The sequence below is a fragment of the Saccostrea cucullata genome, unplaced genomic scaffold (genome assembly GCF_032062105.1).
Source record: "Saccostrea cucullata isolate Sc308-1 unplaced genomic scaffold, CSIRO_AGI_Scuc_v1 ctg42, whole genome shotgun sequence".
NCBI classification, from domain to species: domain Eukaryota; kingdom Metazoa; phylum Mollusca; class Bivalvia; order Ostreida; family Ostreidae; genus Saccostrea; species Saccostrea cuccullata.
In genome coordinates, this window is record NW_026932910.1 from 60445 (window position 1) to 82848 (window position 22404).

The window sequence follows — 22404 nt, forward strand, 5'->3', positions numbered from 1 at the left end:
GACTTTTTCACCTTCTGAAGGTGCACGTGATTATAAAATATTTCTACAAGCCTCGACAGGATGTCTAAAAAAGAGAACGAGATACATGTACGTGCGAACCATATATTGCAGCCGTTGAAATTCTTAAACTATGTTTTATTTTTAGAATGATGTAAATTATCTTTACTTATAAGCAATGCGTTCTTTCTTGTCAAACCAGGCCGAAACAAATGCATATTACAATAAATTTTGAATACATGTTAATCAAATTTACATCATACTGCAATTGTTACTATAAATGGAACAAAGTAAAATATTCATTCAGTTGCTAGAAACTCGTAAATGGAATCATACAGACATCTGTCAGATGTGAAATAATAAAAATGCTATGATCTTTAGCTTCCTGGCAGGAGTTGATAAGGTTGTGGTTCCTGATTATGAAATGTTACGGATGTTTTGACGAAACTAGTATCTAAAACGGCTGAAGATGAATATTAAAACTGTCTGTTTCGTTTTTGAAACGAAGAAAGAAAAAAAAAAGGCGGGAGAAAGAAAAAAAAAACATCTTTCACGAAAAAATACTAGTACTTGACCAAAAAAATGTTCAAATTCAAAAATCTTATTCGTGGTGGTGGTGACGACGACGGTGATGTTCGGGGGGGGGGGGGGGGGGGGGGGGGGGGGTTATAAACCAACTTTCCTTATCAAATTTTTTACACCTCATTTACTAAATTCATTTCAAAGATATATCACTTTTGAAAAACTTTAACCTTGCCAATTATTTTTGTAGAATGAATGCTGTGGATATTTTATTTCAGATGTGTTTTTATGCCCCCGTATTCGTAGATTCGGGGGAAAAGGTTTTTGTTGTGTCCGTCCTGTCTGATTTTCTGTCTGTTTGTCTGCAAAAACTTGAGTCTTGTTCATAACTTTTGATTTAGTGGATCTAGGACTTTTATATTTCACATATGACAATACATTGCTTTTGGTACCACCAAATTTGACCTTTTGACCTTAGAGTTAGACACACTTTTACACAAAAATTCCAAAATAGCCATACATTTTGAATGATAGATACTACAAAGACGGACTTTCATACTTCACATATATACGAGTATGTATATTCTTTGTGACAAGACTTTTCATTGGATACCAACAACTTTGACCTTTCGACCTTGACTTTTGGAGATTTGCTTACTTTTAAAAAACGTTAAGCTCGGCCATAACTTTTGAACAGTAAGGGTAAGGGCTTTCATACTTCATATATGTAATTCTTGTAAGAAGACCTTTCATTGATTACCAAGAACTTTGACCCTTTGATCTTGACCTTGGCCAACTCTTTAAAAACTTTAACCTTGGCCGAAACTTTTGAACGATTAGACCTTTCTTTAGAATCAATGACTTTGACCTTGACCCTTTGACCTTGCACATAACTTTTGAACAAGTGGTACTAGGGCTTTCATATTTCACAATTGTATTTCTTGTGAGAAGATTTAAGAAAAGTTTAATCTTCACTATGTTGGCATACAGGACATCAGGGTTTTACAAAACATCTTGTTTGTGACAAGATTTTCTCTTGGGTGCCAATGACCTTAGAGGTTGACCTACTTTTAAGAGTCTTTAACCTAGGCCATGTTTTGATTGTTCTTTGCACAAAAAGCCTCAACTGAGTCACCTTGACATCATTTGAACTTTCAGTAAATGCTCAACTTAGACATTTCTTAATCTAGCTACCCATTAAACATACTAGTAGTCCCTTGATATGAATAAAATATTCCTATAATTAGTTGAACAATGCCTAAGAATAAACATTTTAAAATAAAACAAGATGTGTTTATGAAACACTGATGCCCCGTATGGCAACATAGCAAAGATTAAACTTTTCTTAAATGCAAATTTAATATATTGGTATGAAAAGTAGGGTATTCTCACTGGAAATATGATTTGGAAATATGAAAGTAGGCCAAGGTTAAAGCCTAGTGGGGAAATCGCCAAGGTCAAGGTCATTGTTATCCAATGAAGGGTGTTGCCACAAAAAATACATATGTAATATATGGAAGCCCTAGCCCTAACTGTTCAGAAGTTATGGCCAAGGTTAAAAATTTTGAAAAGTAGGTCAAAGTCTAAGGTCAAGGTCAAAGGTCTTGCTATCAAATGAAAGGTTTTGTCACAGGGATTAAAGTAAGTATGTAAAGTATGAAAGCACTAGCCCTAATCCTTTAAAAATAATGTCAAGGTTTGCTTTTTAAAAGTAGGTCAACTCCAAGGTCAAGGTCAAAGTTCTTTGTATCCCAATGAAGGGTCTTCTCACAAGGATTACAAATGTGAAGTATGAGATCACTAGCCTTTATCATTCAAAATTAATGGCCAAAGTTAAAGTTTTTTCATAAGTACAAAAATCTCCAAGGTCAAGGACAAAAGGTCAAAGTAATTGGTATCCAATAAAATGTTTTGCCACATAGAATCCATATATCCTAACTGTTCAGAAGTTATGGCCAAGGTTAAAATTTTTAAAAGTAGGTCAACCTCCAAGGTCAATGTCAAATTCTTGTATCAATGAAAGGTCTTGTCACAAGGATTAAATGTGTAAAGTATGAAAGCACTAGCCTTAACCCTTTAAAGGTTATGGTCAAGGTTTGCTTTCTAAAAGGAGGTCAAACTCCAAGGTCAAGGAATCAAAGTTCTTGGTGTCCAATGAAGGGTCTTCTAACAAGAATTACATATGTGAAGTATGAAAGCCCTATCCCTTATGTTCAAAAGTTATGGCCAAGGTAAGTTTTTTCATAGGTACTTACAATCTCAAAGGTCATGATCAAAAGGCCAAGATTGACTGTATCCAATGAAAAGGTCTTTTAACAAAGAATAGATATGTGAAGTACTGGTATCTACTGTTCAAAAGATATGGCCAAAGTAAAAGTTTGGAATTTTTGTGTAAAAGTGGGTCAAACGTCAAGGTCAAAAGGTAAAATTTGGTGGTACCTAAAGAAAGGTCTTGTCACAAGGAATACACATGTGAAATATGAAAGTCATAGCTCCACTTAATCAAAAGTTATGGGCAAGGTTAAAGTTTTTGCGGACAAATAGACAAACAGAGAGACAGCTAGACAGACAGACGGATGGACACGACAAAAACAATATACCCCCGAAACTTCGTTTACAGGGGCTTAAAAAATACATTGAAGAATCATAATCTTTTTAAATTCTAATTTTATTTACATAAAAACATAAATTATAACAATACAACTGTACACAATGATCACATAATTGTCTGAATTTTCTATTGCACAATCTTTCATAAATATCACTTTCACACAAAGTCCTTGTATCACACTCTTTGTATTTGAATCTGGAATTTACCTGAAAAATTAATTTGAAATTATTATGTAGCATACAAAATAAAATATTTCAAACCCCTGCAGGGATGGGTTGGCTTCAATTTCTTCAATACAATCATGTAATTACATAAAAATCTGAAATGGAAACTTACAAGCTGGCATGGCACTGACTTCTGCGGTTACCACACAGTTGACTCCCAAATTGGACAGGGCACCTCGTATCATTCCACAGGGCATGGCTAGAAACTAGAGGAGGGTTTGTATTAGTATTCTGAACTTTCAAAAAAAAACCGAAAAAGCAAGAACAACAACAAGAATTGGGTATCTTTGATTAGAGACTGTATATTTTACCAAGTTAAAAATGAAATCACGTTTCTCTTTGATTTCTTTGTTTTAGTGTGGATGCCAACCCAATAATTTTGAAGAATTACACAAGAATTTGGTATGTATATTTCCCACCAAGTTAAAAATGAAGTCACATACTTTTCTCATTGATTTCTGTGTTGTAGAGAGAATATACCTGAGAAACTGACTATAATTTTTATTGCATTTACAACTAAAATTATGCATTGCTATTTGAACAACATTTTTGAATAACAAATGTAAAATGTTTGCATCAAATGCATATGATTGATGACCAGAAATCTTTTGTAAATGATAAATTTGTCTTCCCATAAAAGTAGAAAATATTTTTGTACACATGCACATCTGCATGGAAGTGTGATGCCTGTATTAGATCCTTAATTGAAGTAAATTACACAACCGCGGTAATGACACTGACGCATAATGAGACAACCCACCTTCAAAGGTTATATAATTAATAAAACATTGATATAAACAGCCCCATTAAAATTCACAAAATTTAGGATTGACACACAGTGTATCAAGCAAACACAAGAGAACTTTAAAGTTTGTTTTGAAAAAAAAAAAAAAAAATGTTTACTAGGTTCTCAGATTATTAAGTTTAATAATTACTGTAATAGCAATAATTCTTATGGGAATCATTGTTACAAGTGTGCATGCACTTAATTTTCTGGAAATCCTGGACTTTTTCATCAGGGATGGGGTCGATTACTTTCAAAAGTAATCAATTAAATTACAATTACTTTGGATTTTAAAAGTAATCGATTACAGGCTGATTACAGACATTTTTAAAGTAATCAATTGCATCTGACTACTTTTCCTTCATGTAATCATGATTACTTATGATTACTTTAGATTACATTAAGTTTTAATTTTTTGTTTAATATTCAAGGACAACATCGTGTTTTTATTCTTCCTATTTTAAATATCATTAATATCTTTAAGGTAGATTTCAGATTCACGTCTGGTTGTATATGTCTTTATATAGATGCATGATATTTATCTTATATCACCTGATTTCTATCTTTGATACAAGTAAATATCTTGTTTCTATTGAGAGAATTAGAAAAAAAGAATTTATAATAGTTTTTTTTAATAAATCAAACTGGACATAATGATGGGCAGGGATAAACGGATTCGATAGGGATCTTTTACACAAGTAATTGACATTCTTGACGAGTGATGGACTTTTCAATTAAACTGTCAGTTATTACCTGGTAGATGTTTTTACTAGAATTAACACATTGGCTGGACAAGCATGAATAGTTCAATAATTACTATTACCCAAGCTGATCCAACTTTAGTATACCTGTGTTTTATGACTAATTAATTCACATTATCTTTTTATGTACACTGTAAATCAAACAAAGTAAATTTTAGAATACGCCTCAATAAAGGAACATTTGCTATAAAAAAGTTTTTTTTTCCCCAAAGATTTACAGGGAAAACAATTTGTTGCATTACACGCATATTCATTAATATAAACAAAAGTATATACATACATCTTGTCAAAAATAACGAATTGCTAAGCTGCTAAAGTATTTTGTACTGACTATTGAATATAGCAAGGAACTGATAGAATTTACTCATTGCCTGGACAATGGATCTGATTATAAGCATTTCTGGAGGCGTTAGAAGAAGAAACTTAATAAAACATGTTAAATATAACTTAATAACTTTTTTTAATAAACAATTTGTACATTGAAAATCATCAAAAATCATGATTTTATGAACTTTTTTTTTAATAATTGTAATCATAAAGTAATCAAAAAGTAATCATGATTACAGGACTTTATTCAAAGTAATTGATTAAATTACGATTACTTGTAATCAGAAAAATGGGTGATTACTGATCACTCATGATTACTTGGCAAACTGTAATGGATTACAGCTGATTACGATTACCCCATCCCTGTTTTTCATAGATCGTAATTTTTATGCCCCCGGATCGAAAGATTCTGGTTGTATATTATTTTTGTCCTGTCTGTTCATCTGTTTTTCTGTCTGTCTGTTGTCAACTTTAACCTAGCCCATAACTATTGAGTGGGTGCTGGGTGGGGCTATGGCTATCATATCCTTGTGACAAGACCTTTCTTTGGGTACCACCAAATTTGACCTCTTGACCTTGACAAGACTTTTCAGTTGGTATAAATATTTTTGACCTTGACCTAAGAGTTTGACCCACTTTTAAAAAACTTTATTCTTGGTCATAACTTTTGAACAGTTAGAACTAGGGCGTGAAATAGGTGAAATACACTGGAGTATTCCTTGTAACAAAACCTTCCTTTGTTACAAACACTCTTGACCTTTCAACCTTGACTTTTGGAGTTTGACAATAAAATTGACATGCATTTGAGAGAATTCAACCCTTGTCATATGCTGCCATATGGGGGCATAAGTGTTTCACAAACACATCTTTTTACAGTTATAATACAGCTACATGTAACTACCATATGACCCATCACCATATTAACGAAAATAAATTACAACATGATAACAACAAAAGAATGCTGTGTGGTTGATGTTCACATTAAAAATTAAAATTTTGAATTAGATTTGAGGTTTTGACATCATTTCAAAAGTCACAGGGGCCAGGGACCCTTTTACACTCTGGGATGTCTTGTTTACAAAACTGTTTTTATACAAAATGAGCATCATTATCTTATGTTTACAAATGTATAGACTTTTTGGATCAATAGCTTGAATTTGGCATCATTTTCAGCTCTACTTAATACTTTTTGATAATGACAAAAAATGATTGACTGTAGTTATTAAAAGAAAACCTTTGAGTAAAACAGCAAAGCTTTTATGTAGGAAAAAAATTCTATCTGTAAACATAAGTGAATCGAATATGCTATATCACATGAGACATAAATTGCCTGGCATTGTAAGAGGGTTGCAATATATCTTGGTGTATTCACTTCAAATGGACTAAAGTTCACTCCACAAGCAATGAAGGTTACACTACTTAGTAAATTTATTGGAGAACACATGTACCACACTTCTATCACGAGCCTTATGTAATTATTTGATTCAAAAACATCAAAGAAATACAGGTGATTTTTTTTAGATGTTGGGGTTTCCCCATCAACTGTATTACTCATACAGGTCTATTTGAAATTTTAAAAACAACAATTTGTTTCAATGATTATGCACAACATAACAGCATAAATTCCATAGTTATTTTGGTTTGTACATTAATTATAAACATGAACCAGGATATATTGCAGAGCCAAGTTCACCTGTATTTCACACTTGAGAGAATTTAATGAAATGCATCAAATGCTTTAGCTATTAAAATAAAATTCATCCAGATATATCTGTGCTGATATAAAAAGAAAATCTACACAGACAGAATTTTGATGTGATGTATAAAAACATCCTTACAATTATCCCTGGGTGTAACCATGCAGTGATGGTTAAAGTACGTATAATAAGTATGAGAAAAAAGTTTATGGAACTCATATAAGCAAGTGCCCCAGTCTTGATTTTGTCATTATCATAAATAAGAAGATTATACTCTACAAATTAAAAAAAAAAAGATTATATACATGTATTTTAAATACAAATTACGGTATATAGTTTCCATATACGTATATTTTTTTCTCTTCAAGTACATTTACCTCCTTGTATGCTGTATATAAGAACTACTAATCATTCTAAAAGTTTTTTACTACTGTAGAAGCACAAATATTTGTTGGGTATTAAATTTCATTTATTTTGTTGCGAACAATTATCAACGAAATTAAATCCCACACAAAATTTTATATGAATACATATTAAATAGAGTTACTTTCAAAACAACGAAATTAAATACCCACGAAACTATTTTTGATGCCAAATCAACGAAATTTTATCCCCACAAAAATTTGTGCTTCCACAGTATTAGTAATACCAATCACAATTAGGGCTGGTAAGATCAAAAATATTTGTGAAAATCAGTGAGGTAGCTACCATTTTACTTGCCTTTGCCTGAGAAAGGAAAGACAACTCACTCAGGCATTGGATACAAACCTTGGGAGCAGATTCCATGTACTGTTTTCCGTTTGAAATCTGGGTCAAAAACCGGAATCTGTTATCCTGAAGAACGTAGACACCCTGAAACATGTCACATGAACCATGTTAATTCAATACTGTTAACCTGATTTGGGCAATAAAAGACACACTAAAATTTCAGTTGGAATTATGAACATAAAATGTGATTTATTTTGAATTTAACATTCATGCAATTACATACTGAAATATAATACATGTTGTGATATTCTCATGGAGAAAATACAAGATATCAGAGGAGTAATGAAACACATATCTGGATATATCTGATATACGAGGGCCGTTCAAAAATTACGCGGACTGTGCTATTATTTACTCTCAAAGACCTCATGTAGTTATGAAAATTCACAGAAATATGTATCGTAAAGATTCCAATAAATTTTGGGCAAAATTTCTTTATTTTAAAAAAAATCTACTAAAATTATTGGTTTGTTGATATTGCTGATGGAGAGCTTCGGAGCACAACAAAAAATCTGAAGCAAAAGCATGCGGAATCCAAAATTTAACTCATTAATTTTCTATAATTCATGATATTTTTCGACAATTTTCTAAAATGTATCTTCAAATTGTTCTATTATTATGTCTGACGTGATATTTGAAGTACTAAAAGAAATATAGTGATTTTTCTCCAATGCGATTCTTTTGAAAACGACTGTGAAAATTACGTCCCCTGAATTGACGGCGCACCACATATTTGTTAAATTATGTGTAATGCTCGAGATATCGCCAACATAGATCCAAAATATGCATAATAAAACATTTAGTAAACTAGGGTATACGTGACATTCGTCCACAAATAGCAAATTAAAATTTTAGACCATTAGACCTCTGTAAAAAGGCTATACAGAAGGACGGGAAGATTATAAACGAAAACTTTATCCGGACTGTAAAGAACGTGATTGAGAGTCACCAATATCACACTATATCTCATAAATACGTGCATTTTTGGTTTTAAAACAAAAAAAGAATATTCTTTACTTGTTTAATAGATTTTAAGCTTGACAAGAAATGGTGTTCGGATGTTGAATAGATAAGGTAACTCAAACTGTACAGGTACTCTTGGGAAAATGTTGAGAAAATGAAAGACCAATCACATATTTTTTATAATGCCTGTGACGTCGAAGAATTTGCCGCTCCGTGACTTAATGATATGTCCTAATAAATCACTCAAAATTGAAACCAATTTACAATATTTTGTTATGAAATTTTGAAGACCATATAAGTAAAGATTTTTTTATATTATGTGTGACATTTTGCCCGATTATGTCATCAAATAATTTTTCTGTGCAACAAGTCCGCATAATTTTTGAACAGCCCTCGTACAATATAGAGCTGATATATAACAAACTTTAGAAAAACAGAGGTTACGTGTAGCAGGGATTTCTAAACTTACATGTAGCTGCATTTCCTCAGCCAATCCAGGCTTTTAAGTCAAATCACAAAACTTTTTGTTTAAAACTGTACTTCATTTATCCTGACATATAAGTAAATAATTAGAATATTTTAACTTGACCTACCAATCTACTTCAAAGGCTACTGAGTGGTTTAAACAGCTTGCTAATGTAAGACTCTACAATCTTCTAATTAACATATCTATAAGTAGTTTTTTTTGTCTATTTGTTGTTTTGTTTATTTGGTTTTTTGATTGTTTTTTGTGTCCCTCTTGAGAATTTTTCAGTCATATGGAGAAGACACCAATTGCAAGTAAAAAGCTGCAAATTTTGTCTTAAACTCAGCACTGGCCATTGAGCAGTGAGGAATCTTTTTTGTGTTAACACCTACTGCGACACAGGACCTCGGTTTACATGGTCCCATCCAAAGGACCGTTCTCCAAGTCCCACACTGGGACTCCAACTTGCAACATAAGGATCGACTCCTTACTCTGTGACTCTAGAGCAGACACTCTTACCACTTTGCCATGGGTGTTTCATTTGTCTACATAGGCATTTATAATTTTTTATTATTATAATGATTAATCACCAATGACCACATTGGCATAGACATGTGAAGAGCAGAATTACAATGAAGAAAATCTAATCCTATTTTGATTTGGATGCGAAAATATCAGGGCTACCTAATGACTAAAACAATCAATAAAGGATTACAGGATATCTTAATCTCTGATAAACTCATAATCTTATCAAATTCTTTATAGAGATTAGTTGATTAACAAACACCTGTCATCTCATTTAATTCAGCTTTAATTTTGTTTAATATCTTTATCAAATTTCTGTATGCTAGTTTAGAGACCAGAGTTACTACCTAGATCTAAATCTCTGTTTCTGCCCTAGCTTGCTATGCATTGACATACATGTAGCTATGCATCAAGCTTTAACTGAATGAGTTTGAAAATCTTGTTTACAACTTTTTTTTGGATAATATTCTCAGTTCCATCAAAACTAATTAAACAAGAATGAGAAAACAATTGAGCCCACAAAGCAGTGCCTCACAATAGCAAAAGCAGTGAAATAGCTATGTCCAAAGGGACAGCACTCACTATCAAGTGTCTGACAACTTGAGATACAAACTTATGATTAAAAAGATCCCTTTGAGACTTCATTATAATTACATGTTTTTATAAGACCAAACCCTTTTACTTTATGCTTGCATCCCCTCAATAATGTTTTTTTTGGAAGGGGGGAGATTTTTTTTTTTGTGCTTTGTAGTGCCCTCCCAACAAAACAATGAATTTTTTTTGGTTGTTTACCCTCTCCCGACTGACTGGTCAAAAATTGTCTGGATCAAATTTTTTTTCATTTTGTTTTTTCCCTTTTCATTCCATAATTTCTCTCAGTATGTACTATAATTTTATTTTCTGAAAATTCAGCATTGATGTTGAAATTTTCTGGGGGGAAAAAATTTATACCTACCGGTACCTAATGACCCAAATTTTTTACCCTGAGTCAGGAAAGGTGCAAAACATATTATGTACCTAATTACTGGTATTTGTTTATGAATGTCCCCTATAAGTCTTACAACATACCTGGTGATTTGTCCTGAGGTTATCAATCTGTTTCTTGTAGACATAATTCCAGAAGTCCTTACATATAAACTTCATAGTGTCTAGTTCATCCTTAAATCTTGGACAGTCTTTAGTAAACCTACAAAAACAACATTTTGAAAAATAAATGAAAATTAATACTATATCTATAAATCTTAGAAGAAAATGATTATTTAACTACTTTCTGGTTGCATTTTATTTTTTTTTTTTTCATCATATAAAGATAGCAAATGTTTTCATTTTAACAAGTATATGTGACCACCAAATGGGGGGGGAGGGGGGTAGAAGTGACAGGTAAAGTGTTAATTACTGTGACATCTATACTGTCCTCAGGGTCACAAAAGATAATTGCACAGGGGATTCACTAAATTGACTTCAAAGACTAGATGACAATGTGCTAGATGTAGTATATACAAGCCATCTGCTTAACTTAAACTATAAGGAAATTTGTATCAATTAAATGCTACAATGAATAAAATAGAAAACTGCAGTATAAATAGAAATCTAAATATTGTAATACCGGTACATGTATTCAAAAATATAAAATATAAATTATGTAAGACCCCTAACTCTTTGGTTAATGGCTATATATACCAAAAAAAAAATTTAATTAGTGTAAAATCAAATACACTTACCTTTCCACCAAACTCTGACCAATTCTAAATCCCAGAGATTCCAGCTTTGCTATACACTGGTCCTTAAAATAGAAAAATGAAGTGTGAATACCGTTTAATCCCTATTAACTGCCAAGGGCACTTAGAAAATTGCAAAATGGGGGCAGTTACTTTGGTATTCTCTTTATGATATTTAACGTCATATTTTAACTTCAAAAAATCTTTTGAAAAAAAAAATAAATACAAGGAACCACTAAAATAATGTGTAACTTTACTTAAAGTGAAGACAATCCACCCCAATTATGCTAAATTATTCATTTTCCACCGAGATATTGGGTACTAGACAAGTTTCATTTTCACTTTCTTCATTTTTTCATACCATTTTTTTTATTTCAATCACTGTACAGGGGGCCCTTATTTCCTTGACAATTGAAATAGACCTAAGGGGGCAATTATAGGGGAAGAGGCGGTTAATAGGGATAGTACGGTAAGCTAAATTTCCGACATCACAGTGTACTGGTAGATGGCTATGTATAGATCTGGTGGAAGAGGCTGTTACAGCACCTAGATCATTAGAAGTAGAAATTGATCTGGGTCAGGTGGATAAATGGAGGACTTTTAAAAATGCCCTATGTCAATGGATACTGGTATATGTATGGGTTAGGTGCAAGGTGATTGTGATTGCTTATTACTTTGGCTACTAGTGCTGTGTGATATTACTGGTTCATTAGTTTATCTTGATTTTGTTCTTAGCTATATGTCTCCTGGTATTTTTTTAATTCATGTATACCAATTCAGGTTTGATATGCTATAAAATATTACAAAAAGAATTATTTCCCCTTTTTCAGTAAAAATATGGTGAAATGATCAGAAACAAAAAGAAAACATCATTACGTGAAACCCCTTAAGTGAAAACTTAATCTGACTATTGCAACATGATCCTAAAAGTTCTTGTACCACAATAAACTCAGCTAGACACTGTTCATATTTTAATATTTGCATTTGTGTTTACATTTAATATGTCGGAAATGCAACAATTATTATTATACAATTGTGGACTTCAGTGTAGGTCGATATGTGGTTATAAGGACTCATGGCAATTGATATTGACCTCAGACACAGAAAGTGATAGCGACCTCGCAGGCTCAGTCGCTATCACTTTCTGTGTCTTCGGTCAATATCAATTGCCATGAGTCCTTATAACCACATATTGACCATTCACTGAAGTCCATAATAGTTATATTATATTATCACTCAAATTGAATGCACTGACACAGTCCTAACAGAACGGACTTGACTGTCATTACGTCACAATGGTTAATTTCACGCTTCTTATATTATGACGTCACCTTAACTTCAGTGCAACGGAATGGGTGTCGTGCAATATCATTTTCCGTGGACGCACTGTCGCGTCGATATGGCAAAAGGAGGAATATCACGTGACGTCCTTTCAGCCAATGAAAACTATGAAAATAATCTTCTTATATCATATTAGGAATTTTATATTGTAACACATGTATATTGCAATACAAAAATAAATATTGGAATATATTGTGATACAATTTTTCAGTTGTGATACCCAACACTACTGGCTACTGGTAGATGAATGGGGCAGGTGGAAGATGAGTGTGATAATCTAAATTCTCTGGGTACTGGTCAGAAGGAGTGTCTGTTAAAGCTTTATGTGGGGCATTGTGGAACAAGTACTCAAATCCTCTTATTTATATTCTTAACCCTTTTTCTTGAGGTTCTTCTAAACCAACTGTGGGTTTTGTTGCAGCAGGTGGGGGAAATGTCAGCCAGACTAAGAATCATTCTCAGAGAACTTCTGCTAACTGTGCAGAAGCTATATCACTGAGCTAGTGAGCTACATGTACATGTATACCCACCTAAAAGTGCAACGATAAACTATTTCACTGTATACCGCGGTTTATTATCCACGGTTCAATTCACGATATGTGAAACTGATATCATGGTTCGGTTCAATCGGTCCGTAATTATTCGAATCGTCCGTTTTGGTTCCTCATTCACAATTTCAAAATGGCATCCGCACGAAACATGAGGTCATATTTAACGGGTTGAAGGATTTAATCAAATTCCTAGGGTTAGTGTAATGAGCATTTGATAAAACGTTTAAAGTATATGATGACAAATGTCTGACTTTTTAACCCATTATGTCACGTATCGTGAAACGTATTGTATCGTGAACTGAATACCATGATATGTATCATATCATGGGGTAGGCGTATCGTTGCACCCCTATACCCACCCTTTTACAACTAAGATCCTGGCTTATTCAGTTATTGATTATGATAGAAATGCGCATCATAAAGCATTTTATTTTTAAAGCCATGAAAGGCATAAAATATGATTTTTTCATATGTAAAATAACACTGTTTTTACATTTATTCAATATGAAATAATATTGGCTGATCTTTAGACTTTAACAATACTTTAATTTCATTTAGTTCGAATTTCCTTGTACAAAAGTTTACTCAATGCAGCTACGCATACAACAATACAGCAACATGCTTCATTACAAACAAATCAAATGGGAATCTTATTATTTCAAACAGCGTGATGTACCTGATCAGACTTTTCGCATGATCTATAAAACTGGCTGACTATTTCCATGTGAAGATATTCTAAAACAACTTCGTCGGCCATCTTGAATTATATCAGGATTACAACAAGTGGTTCATAAAAGATGTCGTAGAATTTCAGATATTTCACAATTAATTCATTTCATAATAAATAATTGTATACTTTAAATGTATGTTGTCATTTTAATAATTTCGAGAAAACAAATTTGATGAGATCCAAGATAATATAAAACCAATAATTAAAAAAGGTCCCATTTATAATATTTTTGGTACATGTACGAATTAATTAAAACAAAGTGGGAAAAATGGCGGAGGTGCGTGGTGTCTCAGCTCTGCAAAGTGAGATTGCAAAAGCAAGGGAAAATTTGAAAGGTGTAGATGAAAATATCAAGAAATTGACTGGAAGAGATCCAACAGAAAGAAGGTTATATATATTTAAGATTATTTGCATTAGTAATTGTTCTACTTTTGTTTTATGACGCCCCTTGGATTGGTAGGTTCAGGTGATTTATCAGGATGGAGTGTGACTAAAATGGGTAGCGAAACCCGGGCCGGGCCGGGAATTTCAAAACTGAGAGCCGGGTTTTTGATAATTACGAGATAAATACTCATTCTTTCTTCACGAAATTTACAGACATAGTTTATAAATAGGTTTTGCCTTCGCTGAGAATTTTAAGTCAAAATGTTTTGTTTTTCGATGATTATCGCCGATTGTCCTTTTCCAGGTGACTAAAATGGATAGCGAGCCCGGTTTACTCATTTTGGCGATTTTAAGCTTAATGCATCGAAAGTGTTTGTGATATTTGCATTTATTGGTTTTTTATTAACTTCAAATAGTTAAATTGTTCATTAATTATGAAATTAAATGTCGATTATTAGGGTTTTTGTCATTATTTATAAACCCGGGACAGGTCAAAACAAGACAAATTGGTTCGGATTGCCAGAGAAAGAATGTAGATTTTTTTTCAGTCCCTGACCGAGATACATCTAAGAAATAAATTGGAAAAAATTAATAAAAATATGCAAATCAAAAAAGAGTCATTTATATTTCAATTATATGTCATTATCTGATAAGTATTTCGGAAATAAAAGGTTTTTCCCGGGTGAAGATCGACCAATCCCGGGTAATCAAAAAATGCATATATTTTCAATAATCGTGATTTATTACTGCAACAGTTAAATGTTTTAGGTAGTGTAAGTTCAATTTCAAAGATCCAAATGAAATAATTGTAAATATGCTGCCGAAATTAAGTTTAAATCGCCAAAATGAGTAATTGCAAAAGTCACTTGGAAAAGGACAATCTGTGATAATCATTAAAAAACACAACATTTTGATCTAAAACTTTCAGCGAAGGCCAATCCTAGAATAATAAACTATGTCCGTAAATTTCATGAAGAAAGAATGAGTATTTATTTCGTGATTATCAAAAACCCGGTTTTCGTTATCGAAAATCCCGGCCCGGGTTTCGCTACCCATTTTAGTCACACTCATCAGGATTGTTTATTCAATATATCAATAAAAAAGAAATATACATCCTAGAAAATGTTGTTCTGAATGCCACTTGATGTCAAATACAGAGTAGTCAGTACTCTGAACTCCTGGAACAGGCTTTTGCCTTACAGAGAATTAATTTAGAAACTTGCCAGATTAAAAAAAAAGTCTTGTAAGCATTAGCAAAATAAATGGTAACTGTTTATTGATTCAGTGTGATCATAATTGTTTTTGCAGACCATTTTCTGGGCCTCGAAGACGTGTGGTATCTGCATCTGGAGATCTTAGGGGTAATGAGCGAATTTTCAACCAAGCCAGGTTTGTTTTATTATTGATTCAGCAGATTAATTTCTATTTCAATGTTGTAATCATACATTTAAAAAAAAAGGAAATATATTTAAAAGTACAGTTATCTTCAAATAACCTTTGGATTTATTACAGGAGAGAAATTGAAACCTATACTCCTCCAGTCAAGCGAAGAGTCATTGGAACTGCTTTTTCAAGGTAATGTTGAACAATATTAAAGGTAAATTTCAATAAATAAACTAAATCAATTCTTCACAGTCTTCACATTTTTAGTCTTATCTCTCATTATATTAAACTGACTTGGTTGTCTCCAGAAAAAAAAAATTGTCGCTTTTCCACTTAAAACACATATAATAAAAATCAAAAATGGTACCTTTGAGCATTTTATGTGAAAATCATAATTGATTTTATATGCATAAAAATTTCAAGAAAGTAAAATTTTGTTTTTATAGCATATTTTTTAGAAAAATAATGACAGAGTTAATGAATTTTCTATATCGTGATTTGCATACAGAAATTTTTTGCGATACGCATCCCTAGCATTTTATGTGAAAATCAAAGATCTCTACAGAGTTAATGAATTTTCTGTCTTTTGCAAACAGGCTGGGACCGCCTCGTTTGGCTGGACGAGACCGAGTGAAGGCTGACAGTGGTGATGAAGAGGACATGCCCAACAAGGTGAGGGAACCAGTTAGTCAGTCTGAATATCAGGCCATTCAGAATTTTAAGTTTTACTTTGTATGAAAAATAATTCTCATTCATTTCTTTCTGTACATTTTAAATTCAAGATATGATATATTTCAGGGAAAAACCCCATTTCTTGATCAACATATAAAATAAAGATGAAAGTTTATATTAAAAATTTTAATAATAGATTTTCTTTACTACTGATCGTGAGCTTTGTATCTGTTTTGACTTGTAGCCAGCTGTTCAGTCTTCAGTGGTGAATGTAATTGCCTCTAAGACACCTAGATCTAGAAAAGAAAGCATTGAAGGCCAAAGTTCAGACAGAAAAGGCAAAGCCAGGTAACAGAGGAACATCTCCCCTTTTATCCCGCCCCCCTTCCTTAAAAAAATGAATGCAAAAAAATCAAAAATTCCTCATGGAGGATAAATTTGAAAGCTCTGGTTTCTTCATTATTGATTTCTTTTTTATTTAGAAACAAGAGAATGTTTGGATTGCTTCTTGGGACCTTACAGAAATTTAAGACAGAAGCCAAGGAAACTGAAGATAGGGTAAGGAGGAGGATAGATTCCTTAATTTTGTCTTAATTCTTTGTATTGAAATGTGAATCTGAAAACATTGAAACTTATTTAGAGAAAAGGCATAATACATTTAGTTGGAGTCAAGCATAGTGATCAATAATATTGAAAAAAAAAACTAAATAAGGCCTAAAATAAAATATTGTTTGTTTGCAGTTGCCTACCGACCCACTGAAAATGCACCCGTCCCAAACTTTTTTTAGCCATTTTGTAATATTTTTTTCCCCAATTTTTCGGGATATTGAAACTGTTATATTTTCAATTTTTGTCTTTATCAATCAGTAGTTTATACCAAGAGTGGAGCTTATTCATGTATAGAAGGCCAATGAAAAACTCTATTTTATGTTTTCAAACAAAAGTCTGCAAAATTTTTTTTTTCAAAAAAAAAAAAAAAAAAAAAAAAAAAAATAGGGAATGCCTACCTACCTACCCAGTCTAAAAATTATAGGTCGGCAACTGCAAACAAAGGATTTTTTAAGCTTGGCCCAATGTTTATTTCTTTACTTTCAGGAAACACATAGGAAAGAAATTGAAAAGAAATTAGAAGATAAGTTTAAACAAGAGAAAGAAGAGATCATTAAGGAAAGAAGACAATTGTTTGAGGAGAGAAAACACCAGCAAGCTAAAATCCAGAGACTGGAGCAGAAAATGGAGCTAGTTGATATGGTATATAGATCACCCTCACTTGTGAAGAATAGGGCTGAAACGATACACCCCCTTCACGATACAATATGTATTGTAATACTTGTGTCACAATTCAATTTTTTCAATACAATACATTTTAAAAAAAAAAAGAAACAGATCATTAGGCTAGAGAAAACATGTATTCGGATTCCAAAAGATACATAGAAGGTGACAGTACAAAAAGAAAGCACTTATTGTGCTTCTGTTCAATAAAATGGCACATTGTCTGTGTCAACTCTAGCAGCGGCAGCCTGCTCAAAAACTTTCTCTGTCTCAATTTTATCTCTCTTGAGTGTCAAACTGTCAAAATGAGGACAAAGCCGGTCATTTTAAGGGGTAATCTAACCTGATTATAAAAAAATGTTTTGAATTAAAAATTGAGGTAGTGAATCGAATATTGAATTGAGGAATTATATTGAACGATATCGATATTTCAATGAATTGTTTCAGCCCTAGTGAAGGATTCTCAGATATAAGAGAGTGGAAATTGTTCATTTAAAAATTTTGTAATATCATTTCTTATTCATTAATAGAGAATCTACTTATGATTTTAATTTTCTCCCCATCTCACTTTTTATGTGGGGATATTAAGTTACAAGGATGTTTATCTGTACACCCTTAACATAGTATTAAGAACCAATGTTAAGTGCTCCCTTGTATTTTTTTAAAAAGTCTTTTATATATGAAAAGGTTAGAAATGTGTTTCCAGGAACATGAGATCTATATGAGACAATTGTCTGAAAATAATAGGTGATTCCTAACTGAACATAATATTTCCTTTAAATTATAGCATGAAGAGTCCGAGAAAGAAGTTAAAAAGTTGGTCAACTTTCTCCGCACCAAAGCAAAACCACACATTTACTACATGCCAAAAATCATGAATGAAACCCTGGCTTCAAAATTGGAAGATTCTAAGAAAGCAGTAGAAGGTAATTAATTATTAGTGTTCATTAACAAACTGGGAAGTTTGGTTATATAAATGCTAAAAAATAAAATGAATTTTAATTATAACAATTTGGGATAATAATTTTGATTCATTGAGTAGCACATTAGACAAAGTTTGAGGCCAATCAGGATTGTGAAAATGGTCTTATTTTGTTGACTTTGTTGCATTATGAGAATTGCCATTAGTAAGGTCCACATTTCAGAAGGGCTAAATTTGTTTTTTAAAACAGTAAAAATTGATATAATCTGAAATTTTTTTAAAGGAGCACTTCAGTATAAATACAACCCCACCCATCCACTAAACTTTTGTAGTTTAATGTCTGAAACACTGATCAAATTTTATATTTGGAAAAAAAATTTGAGGCTGTAGAAAACTTCCCCATTTTCAAAAGTTATTCCCCCTTGAGGGGTCAACCGGCATAAGGCACTGTTTTCCCTTAATAACCTTACCATTTTTATGTGTCAGTATCTTAGAAATGAAGTATGTTTAAATATGTTCATTAGGCCATACCAATTTCTAATATAGTTCGTCGGATTCGCCGCTTCTATTTTTAACAAATCAAAATTATAATATTAAAAAAAAAATGTCCGCGCGCGCGTCCAAAAATATCCGAGTACAATTTTTTTTCTACTTTTTACACCAAACGCACAAAAGACTTCGAAACGTGTATGACATAAGCGCGGGAGTTAGTAAGTTTGTAGATCTGTTTGTGGTGTTTTGCACGATGCCTGTGTAACTGTCCATATGTACCAGGGGTGTGCAAGGGTGCGCCTGACGCCCGGGGCTACCATTTTTGAGGGTCGGGCTAGAGGTTTTCTGCAAAGAGGTAGCCCGTCGGGGTAGTAAAAAAAATTAACCACACAATGAAAAACACAACCGGTAATTTCACTCGTTATTTTGCTATAAAATTCCCGACCAAATTTTCCAGTCAACATGTTCCTACTGTCAATAATTCTCCATAATCTTATTCGTTTTTGCAGTACTTCCTGACTTATTTACTAAAAAAAAAAACGATCTTTTTTTTCTAATCCGAATTTCCTCTATTCCTCTGTTTATGGTAAATACATGCAGATACCTCATTAAATTATTAACGATCATTCAATCAACTGAAAGATAAGTGTTTTGTGACTTGCATAAAATATATTTCTAGTACATTTAGGCCTAATGATTTAAGATGAAAAAAAAATCAATTTAATTTCATTCTTAATGAGCTACATAATTGTGCAATGATCAGATAAAGGGAAGATAATTTATTTAAATTCATTTTAATTTTCTTTCCTAATAATTTATACATGATTGAATTTGATAGTGTCAAAAAATTAAACTTTAATCCTAAAAAAATATTACTTCAGTACCCTGACTTTTATCAGCAATTAATTTCTTTTCAACATTAGTTTTATTTTAATTTTTGCCCCTATATTTGAGCTAGGAACTTTATGGCTGCCACTAACCCATGGGCTAGCGCTTGATTTTTTTTTTTTTTTTTTTTTTGATTGCACACCCCTAATACAATGGGTACAAAGTCGTGTCATACACAGCAATAGAAATAGAAGCCAAGGAGATGTTTGAAACTTGACACATTTTTATTTATTGAAAAAAATATCCAAAAAAGTTGAGAATAATAAGTTCATGTGGTATGCAAATGACATCTGTCTTTATTTGTAGGCCCTTGTTCTTTAAAATCACACTTAATTAAAGAAAAAATATATATATATTATATTTATATTCGCTCGCCTCATAATTTTGAAACCCAAAATAAAAATAATATTTGTAAAAAACTTTCGCCCTCTCGCCTCACTTTTTATTTTTGAAAATCCGAAGAACTACTTTACAAATTGGTGTGGCCTTATGTTTTTCATCTTGCCTCTTACTTTTGCAATACAGGTACAGATCGAAATAGTCCGATAACTTTTGAAGATTAAAAATATTAACAGGTAACTTACGAAGGACAAAGTGGGGAAAATGAGCGTTACACCGACAACGGGAGATAACTCTTAGGAATGTGAAATTCGTCTATTGTTTTTAGTAATTTTTCCTCTTACGTTAATTTATAGAAATGATAAAGGAGAGGAAGAAGAGACTTGAGGAAGAAATAGAGAGGTTGATGGCAGAAGACATTCCTGAGGATCATGAACAGAGTGAGGAGGAGGGAGAAACAAAGGAGAAAACCGATAAAGAAAACATGGAGAACCTGAGACGCAGGAGTCACTCAGGTCACAAGGACCGGGGCAGTGACCCAAGTCCCAAAAAAGGCTCGGAATCCTCCAAAAGGGGGTCACCTAGAAAGGGTGGGGAAAGTAGTGAGGGTAGGAGGAAAAGTCACGAGGGGGAGTCTCGTAGGAGAGTCTCTGATGAGGGAGTTAGGAAGCGACGTAAGTCGTCCACTGATAGACACGAGGGGTCCAGTAAGTATCGGAGAAAGAGTGATGGGGAGGGGGGTCACGATAGACGCAGCAGACGGGACAGTCATAAGTCAAGGAAAGACGATGTTCCCAGGGAGGTGAAGATCAATTACGATGATCCCGAGGTGGAGGAAGAAGAGAGCACTAAAGGTGAGTCAGAGGTCAAACCTCCGGAGCCAAAGAAGGTGGTGGAGTCAACTGATTTGGCAGACATCCAGCTGCCAGAAACCAGGACTGAGACAGATGAGAGGAAGATCGTGATGGCTGAAGACGCAGAGGAGGGAGAGGAGGGGACGTCAATGGACGCAGTGGATGAGTGAGGTGTGTGTTGAGTGAATGTAGTGTTCTTAATGAGGATTCATAGTATAGGGGAAAGGTAAGTATAGCATGTGTCTGGGTCTGTAAGGGAATGAAAGAGAGAGAGAATCTTAGTTCTGTGAGTCATTCTGTAAGAGTGATAGCAGCCATGACCAACCGTGAATGTTAGTAATATTGACTGGACCTCATCAAGGAAATGACATTATAAGAATGTGCTTTTCAGAAAAGAACTTTCAAAATATGTATTTTGAAAAAACCCTTGGGGAAAAGACCAATTGTAAATAAACTCTTGAATTGCATTTTTGTATTTAATTAATGGCAATACATAATAGTAGTTTCAAACTTGCCTACATGTTTAGGCTGTTGTGATTTTGAACTGAATATTTAAAGCCATGTAGAATTCCATTTTAATGTTCAAGTTTATTTTATTTAAGAAGATTTACAATAAATTTAAAAATATTGGTATTGACTGTTATTTTTTTTTAAATCAAGAAATTGATGCAATTTGGCAAAATGTAGAATACAGTACCTGTTCATGTTTTACAAAAGAGATAAAAAAAAATTTTAAAAATAGATGCAAAGATTACATATAATGAGACATAATAACAGCAAAAGTCAGGTCATCATAAGTGTTAATTTGCTAAGAATTTTTACAGTGTCCTGACCAGAATGTCAGAAATAGTTTTCACAAAAAGCATTGAACATGGAAGAGGCCAATAGCATTTCATTTTAGTTCATGTACTAGTTAATGAAAATCAATCAGCAGTTGGAAATAAAAGAATTTTAAAATATTTCTTGGTTGTCACTTCTTGAATGAAGTACATGTACTTACTGGTACATTCAAATGCTATTTATGGCAAATCTGAGTCCCATCATATATTTTCATGTAAATGAAACTGTAAGAAAGGTAATGATCAATAAAGAAACCAAGCATTTTCCCCTACATTTTCTACATATCTCAAGCTCAACTGGCTAAAGATCTGAGGCCTCAAGACCATACACCAAGAACAAACTTAACGTTAAATTTTGAATCTCTCCGAGTTCT

General features: G+C 32.8%; 2 protein-coding genes across 2 annotated transcripts; one reads left to right on the forward strand and one right to left on the reverse strand.

The window, feature by feature from the left end:
- Positions 1-3168: 3168 nt before the first annotated feature.
- On the reverse strand, positions 3169-14074 carry LOC134236451 (trafficking protein particle complex subunit 6b-like). The gene is made up of 6 exons (XM_062718636.1): positions 13932-14074; positions 11367-11428; positions 10714-10831; positions 7692-7775; positions 3467-3560; positions 3169-3336 (listed from the first exon to the last, which is right to left on the reverse strand). Exons 1-6 carry the CDS (start codon positions 14010-14012, stop codon positions 3305-3307), a joined length of 471 nt encoding a protein of 156 aa, XP_062574620.1. The 5' UTR covers positions 14013-14074; the 3' UTR covers positions 3169-3304.
- Positions 14075-14228: 154 nt separating this feature from the next.
- Positions 14229-21824, forward strand: LOC134236434 (pinin-like). Its single transcript, XM_062718603.1, has 9 exons — positions 14229-14372; positions 15678-15758; positions 15882-15944; positions 16349-16424; positions 16669-16772; positions 16907-16982; positions 17520-17675; positions 18484-18622; positions 20694-21824. The coding sequence occupies exons 1-9, from the start codon at positions 14254-14256 to the stop codon at positions 21359-21361; spliced, it is 1482 nt and encodes a 493-aa protein (XP_062574587.1). The 5' UTR covers positions 14229-14253; the 3' UTR covers positions 21362-21824.
- The last annotated feature ends 580 nt before the right edge of the window (positions 21825-22404 follow it).